The sequence below is a fragment of the Lutra lutra genome, chromosome 7 (genome assembly GCF_902655055.1).
Source record: "Lutra lutra chromosome 7, mLutLut1.2, whole genome shotgun sequence".
Classification (NCBI taxonomy): domain Eukaryota; kingdom Metazoa; phylum Chordata; class Mammalia; order Carnivora; family Mustelidae; genus Lutra; species Lutra lutra.
In genome coordinates this window covers 3289142-3306666 of record NC_062284.1, presented here as the reverse complement: position 1 = coordinate 3306666, position 17525 = coordinate 3289142, and the positions used below count along the sequence as shown (strand labels likewise).

The window sequence follows — 17525 nt, the reverse complement described above, 5'->3', positions numbered from 1 at the left end:
GAACAACAACAAAAAAAACAAACCAGCAGAGCTATTAAGTCTTAAAATATTGAGTCTCTTATATTCTATCCTTTTTTCTGGAGTCCGTATCTGATAGATAGATAGAGATATATATATATATATATATATATTTTTTTTTTTTTTTTTTTAAAGATCTTTGGGGCGTCTGAGTGGCTCAGTAGGTTAAAGCCTTTGCCTTCAGCTCAGGTCATGATCTCAGGGTCCTGGGATGGAGCCCCAAATTGGGCTCTCTGATCGGCGGGGAGCCTGCTCCCCCCCCATCTCTCTGCCTACCTCTTTGCCTACTTGATCTCTGTCAAATAAATAAATAAAATCTCAAAAAAAAAAATAAAATAAAAAATTAAAAAATCTTTTCCTTTGAAATTTTTTGTTCTTTCCATACATTGCTTAGTAATATTTTGTAGTTTATCGATTCTCTTTCTGATTGTGCCCAGTCTGGACTTTATCCCATTTATTGAATTTTTTGTTTTCGTGACTATGTGTTTTTGATTTCCAAGATTTCTAATTTTTAATAGCAATTTGTGCAAGTTCCCTTTTGTGTAATTGCTTTCTCTTCCTTAGTAGACGTTATTTCTTCATTTATCATGTTGATGACATCATTAGCATACACACAAGCCTTCTGTCATATTGTTTCATCAAATGATATTCACTAGACGTGAATTCACGTCATGATATATGATTTTGTTGGCTTTCTTACTTGGTGTTAGATTTAGTCTCATGCCCTAGAATTTAGATTTCTGTGCTTAATTTTTTTTTTAAGATTTTATTTATTTATTTGACAGAGATCACAAGCAGGCAGAGAGAGAGGAGGAAACAGGCTCCCTGCTGAGCAGAGAGCCTGATGCGGGGCTCGATCCCAGGATCCTGGGATCATAACCTGAGCTGAAGGCAGAGGCTTTAACCCACCGAGCCACTCAGGTGCACCACTGTGCTTAATTTTTACTGGGGAGGGTGTCTTTTTGTTACTCTTATCCCATCTTTGCTTACTTCTCTCTGGTGGTTGTGAGGTCTTCTGCCTGGCTTCCTGTGGAAGCGTGGTTTCTGGTCTCTGGTGATATTGGTGGTACCTTGATCTAGCCAGAGAGCTGGGGGTGACCCGATTGCTTCTTGGCTCTCCAGTCTCTGTCAGCCCGTGGATTGCCAAAGGTGCCAACCTCAGACAGTGGTTTGCATTTGGATCTTTTTTCCGTGGCTTTAAGCAGAGCCTGATTCTGGGCTCTTGTCTCACGGGGAGCTTGTAGAGACCATTTTACCCAACAAGAGCCAGACTGCTGGCTGCCAGAGCCTGTGGCTGACAAGACACCAGCACAACCGAGACTTCAACCCTGTCCATCGTGTTGTGTTTTTTTTCCTGTTCCTTTTCTGGTCCACAACAAAAGTTGATTTTGTTGTTAAATCATTGCTTGTCTTTACGGTTCATTTTTTGGGGGGTATTTAATCTATCATTGCTGTGTATTCAGAGCAGAGGGGGTGTATTGGAGTTGAATTTATCTAGTTATCTTCACTAGAAGTAGGAGCTCGAGTATTTCTGTTTAGCTTCCAACACTTACAAGAAATAGAACCGCAGTTTCTGTAACTCTTTAATGAGGTCAGGAGCCCTTAGGGACCATGCTTGCCTTTTTCGTCTCTATTCGCATGTACTAATTATAATGCTTGTACATAGGAGGTGCTCAGCCATATTCTTTGAGTGATTAAGTATCAAGTATCAATAGATGGTCTAAGGAGCTGAGACCAAATGCGTATTTATCCTAACTTTCTCAAAACAGCTGAGCACCACTGGGGCAGTTCAGAAAAAGCAGAAGATTGATCATGATGCTTACCTGGGACTCATGTTGAAAACCGTCCTATATTATTGTCTCTTTTCAAACAAAGGAATATTAATCTCACTATTTTTTGTCCTTAAAAAAAAGAACATTACTGAGGGTTGATGAGGGGAGGGGGGTTGGGAGGAGGGGTGGGGTTATGGACATTGGGGAGGGTGTGTGCTATGGTGAGTGCTGTGAAGTGTGTAAACCTGGCAATTCACAGACCTGTACCCCTGGGGATAAAAATATATGTTTATAAAAAATAAAAAATTAAAAAAATTTAAAAAAAAAAAGCAGGAACATTCCTCCTTCTATTAGACACTCTGCTTTCTGAAAATAGAACAGGTAGAACCCAAACCAGTAAAACGGATTCAGATTAAGGACGTTTCGGGTCTGCCTGACAGTGCTAAGGAGCTTTTCAAAAGGGTATTTTAAAACAGGGGCCTACGGGTGGGCTTCTGCAGAGGGGTTACGGTAACCCTCTGAAATTATAGGCAACTGTGTCAATTCTTTTGCTGTGGAACAAACCACCTCAATACATAGTGACTCAGAAACGAAAACTAATCACCATTTTGTGGGTCTGTGATTTGGGCGGGGCTCACTGGGGAGGTCTGTTGGTCTGGCTGACCTCAGCTGGGCTTGAACTTACCCCTCTGCTGGCAGTCAGCTGCCCAGTCTGCTGGAGGTTTGGAGCATGAGAGGACTCAGCTTGGAAGGCTTCTCTCTGCTCTGAGTGGCCTTCATTCTCCAACATGGTAGCTCAGGCTTATTCATGCGATGGTTACGGTGGAGCTCAGAGTGGGGCCAGAAGTATCGACACAGCCACTTCGTAGCTATAATGAACCTATAAGGCCTATTACTTTCTGTTCTGTTGACACAAGCTAGTCAGTGGGGAGAGAAATAGAGGCACTTCTTAGTGGGAGGAGCTACAAGGCCCTGTGGCCATTTTGGCATCTACCATGCAGGAAAAGGAGTGTTTCTCCTGGGGTGTGGTTGTGTAACTTTCACTGGAGTCTCAGAGCATTACCTCCAAAGTTAAGAACTAATATTTTAAATGGTCTCACTACTGGACAAAAAGGTGTTTGGGGACCTAATTGATGGAGACTCCCACGTAAATGCCACTTAGCGTGTGGCCCTGGGATTCTGTCTTGTTCCTGTGGAAGGTTATACCTTGTATCAGGGCATTAGCAGACTCGCCTGTGACCTCCGTACTGAGGCTGAGAACCAGAGCTGTTGTGTAGTGTATCAGCTAGCTTTCGTTGCGTAACAAAGCGCTCCAGTGTTTCGTGTCAAACAACCGGCATCTCTTCAACTCCGTTCCCAGGGCTTTCTCCCGTGCCTGCTGTCAGCTGCAGACCAACCAGGGACTCTCATCCTAGGGATGGCCTGGTTGTCCTGAGGGGAGTATTTGGGCCACTTGTCTGTCACCACCCAGCTAATTAGACCAGGCCTGTTCACGTGGTGGCAGCAGGGTTTCAAGAGAATGACTGAGAGCATGCCAGATCTGCAAAGGCCTCCATTTCTGTCTGTGGTTCAAAACGAGTGTCAAGTCCAGACTCAGGGTGGGGTAGGTAGACTCCAACTCTGGCCAGGAGAAGCTGCAAAGACATAGCTACAGGGAAGATAAAAAATCACAGCCATTGTTCTTTTTCCCCTAACTACTCCGTCTATATAATTCCTCCTCCCACCTCGAGTGTAAGTTACCTTCTGTCTGCACCTTCATTCCTCCTATTAAAGAGTAATGCTGTATTTGCAGTCCCAGTGGGAATAGTAGCAGAAAGTCACACTGACATTAAAAAACCTACGATTCTTTGACCATTAATTGATGGGAAACCCCTCCCCTGCTGTACTACTGATTTTTAAATTCACAGAAATATTTTAAAGGTATAAGCAGATCACGTTGGTGTGCTTTTTTAAGGAAAGCGATTTACCTTATTTTCAGCCCCCCTCCTTGTTCTCTAATGCAGCCCACACTGGAGCCAGACTCCCTTTGCTAAAAGGTTTCTCTGAGTACATACACTGTGTTGGACAAAGAATCTTTAGGGACTTCTCCAGCATACCTTTTAGCTTGGCATTTGAGAAAGTGTGTGATCTGCCCTCTCTGTCAGCATCTGTTTTCTTCCATTCTCCCTCGATCACTAGTCATTGTAGTCAAACCAAATTTCCTGCTGTTTCTTGAACACATTTGCGCTCTACCAGTGGGTGAGTCTGAGCCATCTAGAGATGTTTCTGGATGTCCCCACGTGGGTCTGTGTGTGCTGTTGGATTGAGTGGGTGGAGGCCAGGGATGATGTTAACTAGTCTGCAATGCCCAGGGCAGCCTCCCGCAACAGAGAATTATCTGGTCTAAATGCCAGAGGGGCAAGGTGGTGAAACCGCGTCCTACACATTGCCTTCTTGGGGTGTTTTTCCACACTGCCTTATGCTGAGAGACTCGTTCCGTGCTGCCTGTTGAAATGTCCTGTATCCTTAAATGGGCAGCTCAAATGCCAAGCCTTGTAGGAAACAGGTCCTGGATGTCCCCCCTTCTCTCCCGTACTTTGGGCTCCTAGAATCCTGTGATCACCAAAACGCCTGTTACTTGGTATGTTTACAGTGATTCGTACCCAGCACTGTTTTGTCCGGATTTTTCCTCCCTTGTAGTTGACTTGAGTGTGCGTGTATCATGTCTTCTGCTGAACTGTAGGTTCCTCCGTAAGGATCTTATTTATCTGTGTTTCTACTAGAGCACCTACTGTGTACTTTACATACAGTAAAGTACTTTACATACTTTACTTTATATACTTTACTTTTACATACTTTATATACTTCACTTTTACATACATACGGTAAGTACACAGTAGGTGCTTAATTAATATCTGTTGCGTGAGTGAGAAACATACATAATTCTTATGTCCTTTGATTCGGTTCCTTGTTCCAACAATTTTCTTTAGAGGACTTAGTTCAAAAAAAAAAAAAAGGCAACGAGCTGAACATGAGCTTTTTTTTGTTGTTTTTGTTTGTAGTAATTTGAGTCAAACTATGATAACAGATTGTATAATGCAGTTAACTTCTGTTTATTTCTGCAGCTGTTTAGTGAAAAAATAAGTGGCGTCGAAGGAACGAAACTAGATGACGAATTTCTTGACATGGAGAGGGTAAGAGAGCTTGCTAATGTCAGTTGTATTACAAATTTGATTTTGATCCTCATGTGAGATGTACTGATGATGTAAAGGCTGTTAGTGGGAACCTGGGATGTGAAGACCCGTGGCGAGTTGGTTCCCTCTAGTGGACTAAAGTCAGAATGTTCAAAACGTGGTCAATCTTGGCAAACAGTTACTGTAAGAAAAAGAGCCACGTAATTGTGATGATGTATCTGGAAAATCAAAATGTATTTCTGGGATGAGACCCTTCGAATGCATAACGATTGACTGTGTGGAAGACTCTGGCTCTGTTCCCATGTGTTGCAGAAGCTGCGTGACAGATAACGTTTATCTGGGTTCTGTTGCTGGAACCAGCAGTGTGAACGTGGATAAGCGCTTTCATCTCTTCCGAACGGTGACGCAAGTTTGATAACGTGTGCCCTGCCTGCCTCATATGGATACTGGGATCATTTTGCAAAAAAACTTATGTGTATGAAAGCATTTAGGAAAATATGATGAGCTTGTTATAGACATGATTATAACACCCTCCAAAGGAAGATTGTAGAATCTCTGTCCCTTCACCTGTTTCCTGGTCAGCTGTGTGGAATGGCTGAGGCGGAGGGAGAACTAGGACCACTAGCAATTACCAGTGTCCCCAGTTGCCTTCCCCTTGGTCTTGGGCCCTTTGAACATAGCCTTGTTTTAATAATGAGACTCCCCAGATGAGAGAGGGCGGACAGAAACAAAGCATCTATCCTCAGATGTAGAATCTAGAACACCATACATAGCAGGTTGTAGAGCTGTCATAGATGTGGGGGAGGAGGTCCAGTCCCAGGCCATGGCTTGGAGGGTTCCTGTCGTCAGGACACCCCAGCCCTGGCCAGACTGTCCTTTCTGGGTGAGCACTGTACGTTTCTAGAAACGTTAATGTTTGAGAGGAAAAGCTCACGTTGTTTTGCTTTTGAAAAAACTTAATTTCTGAAAATTGAAAAACAGAAATATTTTAACATCATACTTTAAAAAATCCCTTGGTATATAAGGATACCATGTGTAACTTTCTTACTAACAAAATGACCCAGTTTAAATGTCAAATTGAAAAGCACATCTCAGCAATTATAGTTCCGGTTGATGGACAGAGATCTCTCTTGTTTACTTCCTTTTCTTCCTAAAACCCCAGTGAACGACGGAAGAAATATAAAAATAAAATCTATTTGTTTTCTTACAGCAGTGAAAAGCATGGAAATATCTAACGTGTGGCCAGAAATTTTAAGGACTTTCTGGAAGAGATTAATTAGATAGTATCCAATCCCCCTAAAACATGGCGCAGAAATGACAAAGGAGTGGAGGAGATACTCCAAGACAAATCCTAACCATATGGAAGTGGAGGACTAATAGTAAAGTCAAAGTGAAATTTGATGGGAAAAAACCCCACTAAGTGGAAAAAGTTATGAAAAGGGGAGCACCTGGGTAGCTCAGTCGGTTAAAGCAGCTGCAGCTGACTCTTGATTTTGGCTCAGGTCATGATCTCAGGCTCCTGGGACTGGGCCCCTCATCAGGCTCTGTGCTCAGTCGGGCGTCTGCTGGAGGATTCTCTCTCTCTCTGCCCCTCCCCCTGCGTGCTCTGTCTCTCTAAAATAAGTAAATCTTTTAAAAATTATATTAAAAAGATGCAGTCGTACATTCTATCAGAAAATTGGGATAGTTATGAACCATTATGCACCACATAACATGGCATCTAAATACATAAGGGAAAAGTCAGAAATACATGGAAAATGGACAAATCCAGAGTGGAAGATTTCACATACCTCTCATGAATAATAGATAGAGTTGATGATAATAGGTTGACTCATAGGCAGTTAGTATAAAATATGATTAGTAGTTTTGATAAATATTATAAATAGATACAGAGGTCTACATTCCTCAAATTGAGAATCTGTATTCTTTTTAAGTCCTTTTAAATAATCATATATTAGGCTCCAGAAAAAAAACTAAAAAAAAAAAAAAATTCCCAGGGTAAAATCATAGAATACAGGATTACAAGGAATGTATACATTCCCAATTCTAGGTGTTTGGAAATTTAAAAATGTGTAAAAATCGTTCTTAAAGAAGAAATGAAAAATAAAGAGACACAAGAGACAGAATTCTATATATCAGAACTTGTGGTATAACGCTACATCTTAAATACACTTAATAGAAAATAAATGTTTGAAGAAAATGAATAAATCATTTAAGTCAAGAAGCCAGGAAAGTAACAGCAAATTACATCACTTTAGGTGAAAGGAAAGAATCAACACGGATAAATGAGGGATTAATAAAATAGGAAACAATAACAACAAAATAGTAGAACCAATGAGTAAAACCAAGAACTATTTTTTTTTTTTTTTTCAAAAAACCTCCTCTACCAAGTGTGGCCGAGAGAGAGAAGGTTAGCACAAATAGATTGCGTAAGGAATAAGATGATACAGTGAAGTATGGATTCTTTTTAAAAATAATAATAAAAAAATAGAATATCTTGAACAGCCATTGAAACCAGGGCTGTTATCAGCTCTCCAGCTCAGGCCGAGGCCTGGAAGAGTCCGTGGCGTGAGCTTCGGGGCGCTGTAGGGGCAGGGTGCTCACATTTGAAGGAAATTCCAGATTTAATCAATGGGCAAAGGTGCCTTTGTACCAGGTAGACTTCACAAAAATGATTTTTACTTTCCCCCGTTCGACCTGATGGCTAGCAGCAAACATTGCATAGCATCTCGTTAGCCTAAACATTTCCCACTGCCCACAAGATCCCCAGTTATGCTAGGAGGGAGCCTTTGCTTCATTTTTTTTGTTTGTTTGTTTGTTTTTAAACTGCATGGATTTTTTTTTTTCCAGTGTTCATCTTCATTGCTCGTATCTGCCTGTGTGGTTCGTGGCTATCTCCTTCAGTTTGTAAAGGCTTGATTCCCAGTTCCGACTGTTGGCATGTTCTGGAAGCGGCTCTGTCTGTGCACACCAGGCCTGTGACCCTGACCATTTGTTTCTTGGCTTTCCCCCCGAAAGATAGAAAAGGATCTAAAGTAGAAAGTAGCCCTGCCACAGATCTCAGGGTCACCCTTCAGAGACGAAGGCTAGCTTCCTGGTGGCTTTTCATGTCTAAAGAAGGTTGGATACGTGGAAAGGAACATGCTGAGCTGCGTCTTAATTAATATGAAACTTAGAAAAGCTTATAAATCTAAAACCTGGTTTTTCTTAAACTTAAGCTGAACCAATGACCCTCATTTATAAATTTAGTAATTTCGGCATAAAAATGATGATCATTTTCAGTTACTCTTCATTTTAGGTTCCTGTAAGTCATAGGCTTAACAGATTAAACCCTTACACGTTTATCTTCACTGACTGAATTAAGCTGATCCCCTTGCACATTTCCGACGTCTAGAATCACAAATGCGACGCGTGGAATTTGCTCCAACATCACGTCAAATTTAAAACAGGGTTTTCCTAAGAACTTGCATTTCTTGAAACTCTAGTAAAACGTAAACATTTAGGTGATTCTATTCTCTAAAACATTTCCTCTCAAACACTTCCTAAACAATCGGACACACTGAAGGGATCTCAAAGCTTAGAGAACGTGTTACGAGGCCACATGCACGTAGGCAACGTGTGCATAAGACGAGCGTGATTCATGGCCTTGTCATTTACACACTGTCGTGTTAAACCTTCCCGGGGCTCTGAGTTGAGGCCTTCAGCGATGGGGAACAACTAGAGCTTTAAGCTGGTGGAGAGCTGGCTTGGTTGAAAGCTTCTGACCCTGGCCAGAGCGTTTTCTTGAGTTACGAAAACGAATTTCTTGTATTGCAAATCACTCTACAACTTGCTTTTTTCCCTGATGTTGCTCTATGGGCATCTTGCTAGTACGCGTGGAGCTCCCTTATATTTTCCGTCTGATGATTAAATATTCCTTTCTTTGGATGTTTCACGATTGATCCAATCAGTCTCTTACGCTTGTGATTCAAGTTGGTTTCAGTTTTCAATATGACATAAAATGGTCTAACATCCTTTTACGTCATTGCACTTTGCTGGCATGTTTCCAGATGATAAAGTTCTGGAAGTCCAAGAGTGACACTAATACGCCCGTTACTACTGATGGTAGTGTAGAGAAGTCCTTCACCTTCATCTCCAGAAGCTGAATCTGTTTCGCACTCCGTGTGTGAAAGGGCCCATTCCCCCACACCTGTATCATACCTGATATTGGGACAAATCAATTAAAAAAAATTTTTTTTTGGCCAATCTGTTGAGTGAAAAGTATCTCCTTTTTAATTTACAATTTTTCCGACATTTTGTCAAGTGTTTGAACTTGCATTTTCCCCTGTTTGTGGATTGCCAGTTTATGTTCTTGTCTCTTCTGGTTGGGCTGGGTTTTGTTTGTTTTGTTCTTTAAATGGGAGTTCTGTATTTTGTGGATACTAACATGTGTCCCTTGTACAGTTTTCTTTCTCTTGCATTTTGCCAATTTTGTCAAATCTTGTGTACTGTGTCTTTTCATTGTTTAGTCTATATAGGGTCAGAATTTTGGTCTTTTCACTTAGGACATTCGGATTTCGGGTCATGCTTACACGATTCTTCCCATCCCCATATTTCAGAATACACTGCTGTATAACTTATTACCCTTACACTTTGTTTTTAGGTCTGTATTTTTAATCCAGTATGTTTAGTATATTAATTTGCCAAGTTGTAACAAAAAAAGAAAAAAAATGAAAATGGAGATGAGATTTGAATTCATTTTACATGTTAATTTGGGGGATGGATGTACATCTTCGTACAATTAAACTTTCCCATTTAGAAGTATGGCTTTTGAAATAGATACTGTACATTTCTCATTATATTTATTCCTTATTGTTGTGTACTTCTGAGTTGCTCTTACGAATGGGATCTCCTTTTCCCTTTTATTTTCTTTCGGGTTATTGATGGTATGAAATAAAGCTATTGTAATGTGCACATTTAACCTCATTGCCTATTCTCAAGTTCAGTGGCTGGCTAACCAGCAGCCGGTGTCCAGGAACTTTTTTTTTTTAAGATTTTATTTATTTATTTGACAGAGATCACAAGCAGAGAGGCAGGCAGAGAGAGGTGGAAGCAGGCTCCCTGCTGAGCAGAGAGCCCGATGCGGGGCTCGATCCCAGGACCCTGGGATCATGACCTGAGCCAAAGGCAGAGGCTCAACCCACTGAGCCACCCAGGCGCCCTCCAGGAATGGTTTTGTGGAAGGAAAGATTCAGTCTTAACACAGTAGACAGAACACCTGGGTGTATATGTTAGTGACCCACTCGTGAGAAGGATTCTTTCACTGTTGATTCACTGTGGCGGTTTCTAATGTGAGTCATTATTAGGGCGTCCTTACATGAGTACGGGTGTCAAGTTCACCCGGCAGATAAGGAAAGTTTGGCTCAGACATGCCTAGTGTTGGCCCGAGAGACATATATCCAGTGATGAGTGGAGTGTAATGACTTGTCCGAGTTTTCCAGATATTATGTGAATACTCACTTTATGTTAAGAAGAAAAAGAAATGCATGTTCTCCATCATCAAGGGGAGAAAGAGCTGTCCCGGAATCAACGTGAGAAAATAACTGCTTCTCCCCCAAAATGCTGAAATTCATTCAGGTTAAAATCACCATAATAACGTGTTCTAAATATCAAGCTAATGCATATTACTCCTCTGTCTTTCTGTGAATTCAGTGTCACTTACCAACATTTTTATGTGTTTTTCTTTTAAAGAAAATAGACATTACCAATAAAGCTGTTGCAGAAATTCTTTCGAAGGCCACAGAATATCTTCAGCCAAATCCAGGTAAAGTTAGAAAATGTCTTGAAATGTTCTCTTGTTCATTTGCTGTCACGGATCAGTCACCCGTGTTTGCTTGACGTATGGCTGACATAACTTAGAAACAACGTCTTTTGCATCCAAATAATAAAATTCAGGTTTTTTTAAAGTCAGGCCTCCAGACCAAAGGTATTTCAGTGAATCCCAGCAGACAGTGCTGTGAATTGCAGTGACCTCATTCCGGTGGGGGCTGGGCTTAGCTGCAAGGTTCTGTTGAGCCAAGTCAGCTTCGAGGAGTTGCTTCTGAGAGCCGGCAAACGTTTTGTATACATTTTCTTGTGGAGGCATCCCCTCTTTTAGGAAAAAAAAAAAAATCCCGTCCTCCTGCTCTGAAGGTGTATATCCCCTTGAAATTACTTCCACAGGAGGATTTTAATTCTGAGGTCATGAACGAGTACCCCTTGATGAGTTTTTCCTGGGTTGTGAGAATCTAAACAGTAAAAATTTAAAAACATAAATTTTATAAAAACTGTGTCTGGGGAGGTTGGTGGGTGTAGAAGTCTTCAGGACTGTATCGGTGATTAGAATTTTAAAAACTATAATAAATACATCTCTGCCCTGGCCGCCTCCGGGATTGAGGTGAGCCACATAAGTTCCTTTTCCAGATAAATCAGTCAGCACATACTTAGCAAGAGCTTTCTCTTGGCGAGGGGTTTTCCTGGATCGTGGGGTGCCATGAAGTTGGACCAAGATCCCATCCTCAGAGAACCGACGTTGGAAGGGGGCAGAGTGGGGATGGGGGGGCAGCAGTGGACGCGTCTGCTTGGACAGAGGCCTCTGTTATTTCCAGCTGCACAGTGACCCGTCACATGCCTGCTGCCTCCCGGTTTCTAACCTGACAGTGGGAAGGAGGAGCTGAGCATGTGTGTGTGCGGGTGCATGCGTGTGTCTTTGTGTGTGTGTGTGTGTGCATGTGTGTGGTCTGTAGGAGAGTGAAGCCTTTGTGGGCAGGGACCGGGAGGACAACGGCTTTGAACCGAGGTGGGCACGATTCAGAAAGGCTGGGAGCGTCTGCGGCAGGACCAGCATCCCCTGAGAGACGGGGGACACGCAGAATCCGGGCTCCTCCCAAACCGCCGGAATCAGACTTTACTTGTGGGATCCTTGTGGGATTTGTATGTGCCTTACAGTTTGAGAGGCGCTGGTCTAGAATACGTGAAAACGAACATGTAATTATTAAAGCCAAAGCAAATAAAAGTGGGTCCCTTTACTTCCTAACGTTATCTCAGACACCACAAGCTAGTGTGTGCTTCACACTCAGGCCTGTGGGATCAAATCCCAAGTCCTTAGCGTGGGATCAGTTCAGAGTCTCATTTTCCCCCGTAGGTATCTCCTGATTGTCCGGTTTCCACCCTGCGTAGGCCAGGCCGGCCGCTCTTTATCTGTCGGTTAGAGACCGCGGGTGCTCCCTCTTCCACCCTTTATGAACACGATTTCTGCCTTTTTAAGGGCATCTTTCCATCTTTATTTAGCAATATCGCTATGGTTTCCTTTTCCCAACCTCATCCCCCACTTTATCAGCAAAGTACATCTTGTATATTCTGCCTCACAGTAACCAGAGTGAGTGGCGTCAGGGCCGGCGCTGGCCTGGGCCGTCCCACAGAGCCGGGATCAGGAAGCGCCCACTGCTTGAGTCACAAAGAAGTCCAGGAGCGTGGCCGCCCGTCATTTCCCTAGGGGACTGGAGACCTGACCGCACCCGGGGGACCATCCACACACAGACTCCCGCTCCCTCGGGGGGAATCGGGTTTCCTCCTCCTGGCTCCGTCCTGAGCCGGAACGAGCAGCAGCCCTTCATAATGATATTGGATATAATCAGACAAGCACATTCTGGGGCACGGGCAGGGTGTTCGCGGCCCACTGGTGGTCGGAAACATTGGCACCTCGGCAGTTCTGGTCTTCGTGATCCGTTGGGCCCCAGGAAGGACCAGCCGTCCCAGTGTCCACACTCAACTTGGTGTGGGCCACGGCAGGCCTTTCGGTGTCTCACCCTGCCCACGGGCTGGGGTAGCCCGGGTCCCCTGTGCTCCATCCCAGCCACGCAGCTGGGCGCTCAGCACCACCCCCATTGGTAAAAGAGTCTGGGAAATCCTGTGAGAGATGGACTCGGTCACACCGGCCCTGTCCCTCACTCCAGGCCTCCTGCAAGTTGCCCACCAGGTGGCCTCTGTTTTGTCCTCCCCGGTTCAATGCGACAGACCTGTGGCTTCGCCTTGTCATTTTAAGGAATTACAAATGACGATGTTTTTAAGCATACAGAGCTAAGCTAGGAATGCTGAACACTGTGTCGAAGATTCGAGGGCAGGTGAAGACCACCGGCTACCCCCAGACGGAAGGCTTGCTGGGCGACTGTATGCTGAAGTACGGGAAGGAGCTAGGCGAAGGCTCCACGTTTGGTAAGTGCGCACACTGCCTGGGCCTGGGGTCTCCCGTGCGGAGTGTAGGTGCTGCACAATGCCTTTTTTTTTTTTTTTTTAAGATTTATTTATTTACATAGAGAGTGGGAGAGGTTGGTGCCCAGGGAGAGGGAATCCTCAAGCAGGCTCCCCGCTGAGCCCAGAGCCTGACACGGGGCTCGATCCCACAACCCTGAGATCACGACCTGAGCCGAAACCAAGAGTTGGACATTCAGCCAATGGAGCCACCCAGCAGCCCCCACAATGCCTTTATTTTAACAAACTTATTATTTTTTTTATATCACCCAAGTCCTCCATGTTCATCACAGGAAGTTTGGAAAATGTAAGCGAGTAAAATACAAGAAAATAAATGCCAGTGTCACCCACTCTCACACATCCAGGGATAGAGTCTTGGTTCTCGTCTATGTTCACAAGCACCTTACAGAATCCGAGTGGGGTTGTGGTATAGATACCCTTAGACCATTTTGTAACCTGTTTATTCCCATCGACTCTGTCCTGATCCGTGTCATAAAATAATCCCTCTTCTACGATTCTGTTTCTAAACGCTGCGTAATAATCCGCGTGTGATGTCCTAGCTCATCCCATCAATCCCAATTATTAGACACTTAAAGAGTTTTTCTCTTTATGCAAAGACTTTACACAGCATTTTAAACAACCGTTATCATAGGTAAATCTGTGGGGACAGCCAAGATTATGTTCTTAGATGAAATCCCGAGTCGTGAAATTGCTGGGTTGAGAGCATGCCTGTTTTTGCAGACTTTTGAAGCTTACTCCCCAAGAGCTCTCCAGAAAGAGGAAGCCTGCTGGACACTCTTGCCAGGAGTGAGCGAGACTGAGTTTGTTTCCCAGCACAACTGATAACTGTGGGGATTATTTTTTTAGTTTACTTTTAAATAACTGGTAATTGGATGCGTAGCATATTGAAATTGATCTTTTTGTGCTGTTTTAACTGTACCTTTTAGAAGATGCGTAAGGTAGAGTTCCTTCCTATTTGTCGTCATTTTCGTCAGTTGGGTATGTGTATCCTTTGCCTCTTTTTTCATTAAGGTGCTTGTTTTTCCCCTTCGCGGTTCATGAGCTCTTCCCGTGGTCAGGATATTTGCTCCTTGTCTGGCTTATATGTGAATGAAGTCAGACTCCGGGCAGGGATTTAGTTCCTGATATCCTCAACGGAGAGAGATTTTTACTGTTTACTTGGTGGGACTCATACGTCTTCCTTTGTGACTTTCGGATTCATTATTGTGTTCAGAAAAACTTCCACCCCCTGGCCCCCGTATTGTATAAGTGTTCATTTATACTTTTATTTTGAAACCTGTTTCTTTTCTTAACTTTAAATTTCTGACCTCCTGGGTTTAACAGGAAGATACTGTGCAATAATGGGGTTCTAATTTTGCTTTCTCACAAATTGTTTTAATTGTTTTAATTGCTAAATTAAATTGTTAATTGTTTAATTGCTAATTGTTTTAATACTTTATTGAAAAGTTCAACGTTTCCCCTCCAATTAAAGAGAAATTTTGTCACAACTAAATTTTTATATTCTCAGTTTGTTTCTAGCCTTCCTTGTTTGTTTTCTAGATCTGTGCCCTATTTTGATCCAGTGTTGTATTTTTTTTTAAAGATTTTATTTATTTATTTGTCAGAGAGAGAGAGGGAGAGAGAGCGAGGGAGCACAGGCAGGCAGAATGGCAGGCAGAGGCAGAGGGAGAAGCAGGCTCCCCGCCAAGCAAGGAGCCCGATGTGGGACTCGATCCCAGGACGCTGGGATCATGACCTGAGCCGAAGGCAGCCGCTTAACCAACTGAGCCACCCAGGCATCCCTCCAGTGTTGTATTTTAACTATTATAACTTTAAAGTACATTTTAATGTACTTAGCTAAAATTTCCCTTTGCTGTCTTGTTGTACACATTTCATGGATATACTCATCCTTTTTTTTTTTTTTTTTTCAGATGAAACCTAGAGTCATTTTAAGTTTCCTTTGCTAAAAACAAAAAACCTATTACATTTTAATTGAGATTTCTTTAAATTAATACATTGGAGGTGAGTTGAACGTTCAAATGATTTAGTCTTCTAGGAGAATTTGTCACTTTTGCTATTCAGCAAGGCAGGCAATGGAAATTGAGAATTCAGATACTTGGTTATAGTAATTGATCTAAGAAATTGGGGGAAAAAATCTCCTGAAAACTTAAAAAAAAAAAAAAAAACCCCGGGGGCAACTGGGTGGCTCAGTTGGTTAAGCGTCTGACTTCAGCTCAGGTCAAGATCTCAAGGTCCTGGGATCGAGTCCCGCATCGGGCTCCCTGCTTGGCAGGGAGCCTACATCTCTCTCCCCCTGCTTGTGCTCTTTCCCTTGCTCTCCTTCTTTCTTTGAAATTAACAAAATCTTAAAAAAAATCCCAAATGCTAAAACATTCATGAGTCACAGGGGGTGACAATATCCTTCAGAGCAGTAGAATGTGAATTGTATTTTATTCCGTGGGTGAATGTGGACAAGATGGCCTCTTCCTTATCCTGAAGGCAGACCCGTTGAGGGGACAGTGCGGGTGCTGGGGAGGCCCTCACAGCCAAGGCCACTGTGCACCTGCCATGGCGACTGGGCAGGGGGCTGGATGGCCCGACCTGGGCGTCCCAGGTCCCTAGCAGTGTAGGGGAACTTGGGTTGAGGAGGAGAGCCGGTCACGGGAGGGTGTCAGGAACAGATAGGTTGCTTACTATTCTGGGGAGGAGACTACTGTCTGATGCTTTCCTCTCAGGGCCACATGGTAGAACCTTCCTGAAGTACAGAGGCCTCAGTGCGTGGAGACTGAGCCCCACGTCCTCGTGGAATCTGTCGCACTAAGCCTGAACCAGGGGAGGGAATGGCAGGTCCATGGAGGTGACGGCCGATATTGAGAATTAATTTTTGGAGTCTCCAGAGAAACATTTGGAAATGTTTCTGTCAAAGTTGAATTTGACATTCCGGGGCCGAGGGGCCAGAACCAGTAGCTTCTGTTTCTGATCAGTTGGGCAGGAGACGGTCCCCAGGCTGGGAAGGGGTATCTCATCTTTATCTTGGAATGATTTAGACTCTGGAGACTGAGCTAAGGACATTTAGGAGGAATGAAGCTACCAGTGGGTCCACTTGTATTTTACGAGGTCCTGTACTATGTATTATCTAGTTAATTAAAAAAAAAAAGAGGCAAGTCTTCGTTGCTATCACTGTTTTGCAGGTGCATGAACTTTGTGCGGCTGGACTAGTAGGGGCAACAACTTGGGGTCAGAATTTCCTAGAAATGCAAATTCTTGGGCTGGCCTCTAAGATCTTTTTCTAGCCGAAGAGTTGAGAGACCCCAAGCTCTACATGTTTCCAGGGTCAATTTGGAGAACTCTGATACAGGAAAAATAGTCTGGTCTGGTACATCTTGTCCCAGAGATGCCTTCAAGAGGAACTGCCACCCTCGTTCTGCTCAGCCACCAGGACTCCCACTTGCAAATTCCGGTGGGTTAGCTGGCCCCGGGATACCAGGGCGTAATCCAGCAAAAGCTGCTGATCACTGCCCAGGCCTGTGCGTGCCTGGCCCGGGCCCTATTGCAAGAGCAAACCGTGCCCGTCTGCTGAAAGGCTGTCCCATGTCACCCTGCCAGGCTTTCTTTGACATCAGAGGGGGTCAAGAGTCTTAGAACCATCTAAAGGATATGGGAGTGATCTCAAGATCCAGTAGCTAGAAGCAGACAGGAGGTTTTGTTCATTCATTCCTATTGTAGCCTTTATTGGTTGATACTTAGCCCTGATGAATGAATCCTTTTATCGTTTACAAAGAGGGATTTTGTTCTCCAACTTCTAAGGAACCCTAGGTGCCAGTTCACTAAACTCGAGATTTCCCTGCTCTCTGAAAGTAGAGCATTCCTAGGAGGCCTTTTGTAAAGCAAAGTGGTGTAAAGCAAAGAAGAAATTACTATTAATTTATGTGGAAAAATTCGGGGATAGTACCAGAACCCCAGAATCACCTCTCTTAGGCTTTTCTCAGATCTCAGGGCACGTCTTGCATGTCCAGGATAAATCAAGATAAAGCACAGACGCTGGCAGTCACAGCTCAGAGCCGCGGCGGCTGGATGCTGCCGTGCTGTGTGCTGTTCTCATGACTTGGGGCACACGCTTCCCCTCTAATAACTTGCTGCAGAGCGAAGGCTGAACGTTATTCTCACTTTTTGCTTTTTTTTTTTTTTTTTTTCAGTGAGCGGAAACAAATACTTCATAGGTGTTTTGTAAAGGCGATGGTGTTCCGCGTGAACTTTGAAAAAGCAGGGGAGGGAGACTCCGTACCGGTTTTTA

General features: G+C 43.6%; 1 protein-coding gene across 6 annotated transcripts in view; it reads left to right on the top strand.

Moving 5' to 3' along the window:
- The window catches only part of SH3GL3 (SH3 domain containing GRB2 like 3, endophilin A3), a 137810-nt gene that overhangs the window by 75342 nt on the left and 44943 nt on the right, over positions 1 to 17525 (top strand). For 4 of the 6 annotated variants that reach the window (XR_007128861.1, XR_007128860.1, XM_047738643.1 and 1 more), the window contains exons 2-4: positions 4895 to 4963; positions 10694 to 10766; positions 13052 to 13195. Coding sequence is in view for 4 of the 6 variants with exons in the window: in XM_047738643.1 (XP_047594599.1) it covers positions 4895 to 4963; positions 10694 to 10766; positions 13052 to 13195 (286 nt within the window). In the remaining 2 variants the exon portion in view is untranslated. Of the gene's footprint in view, positions 1 to 4894; positions 4964 to 10693; positions 10767 to 13051; positions 13196 to 17525 lie in introns of those variants that run through there. The other 2 variants (XM_047738646.1, XM_047738645.1) reach the window with 2 other exon arrangements.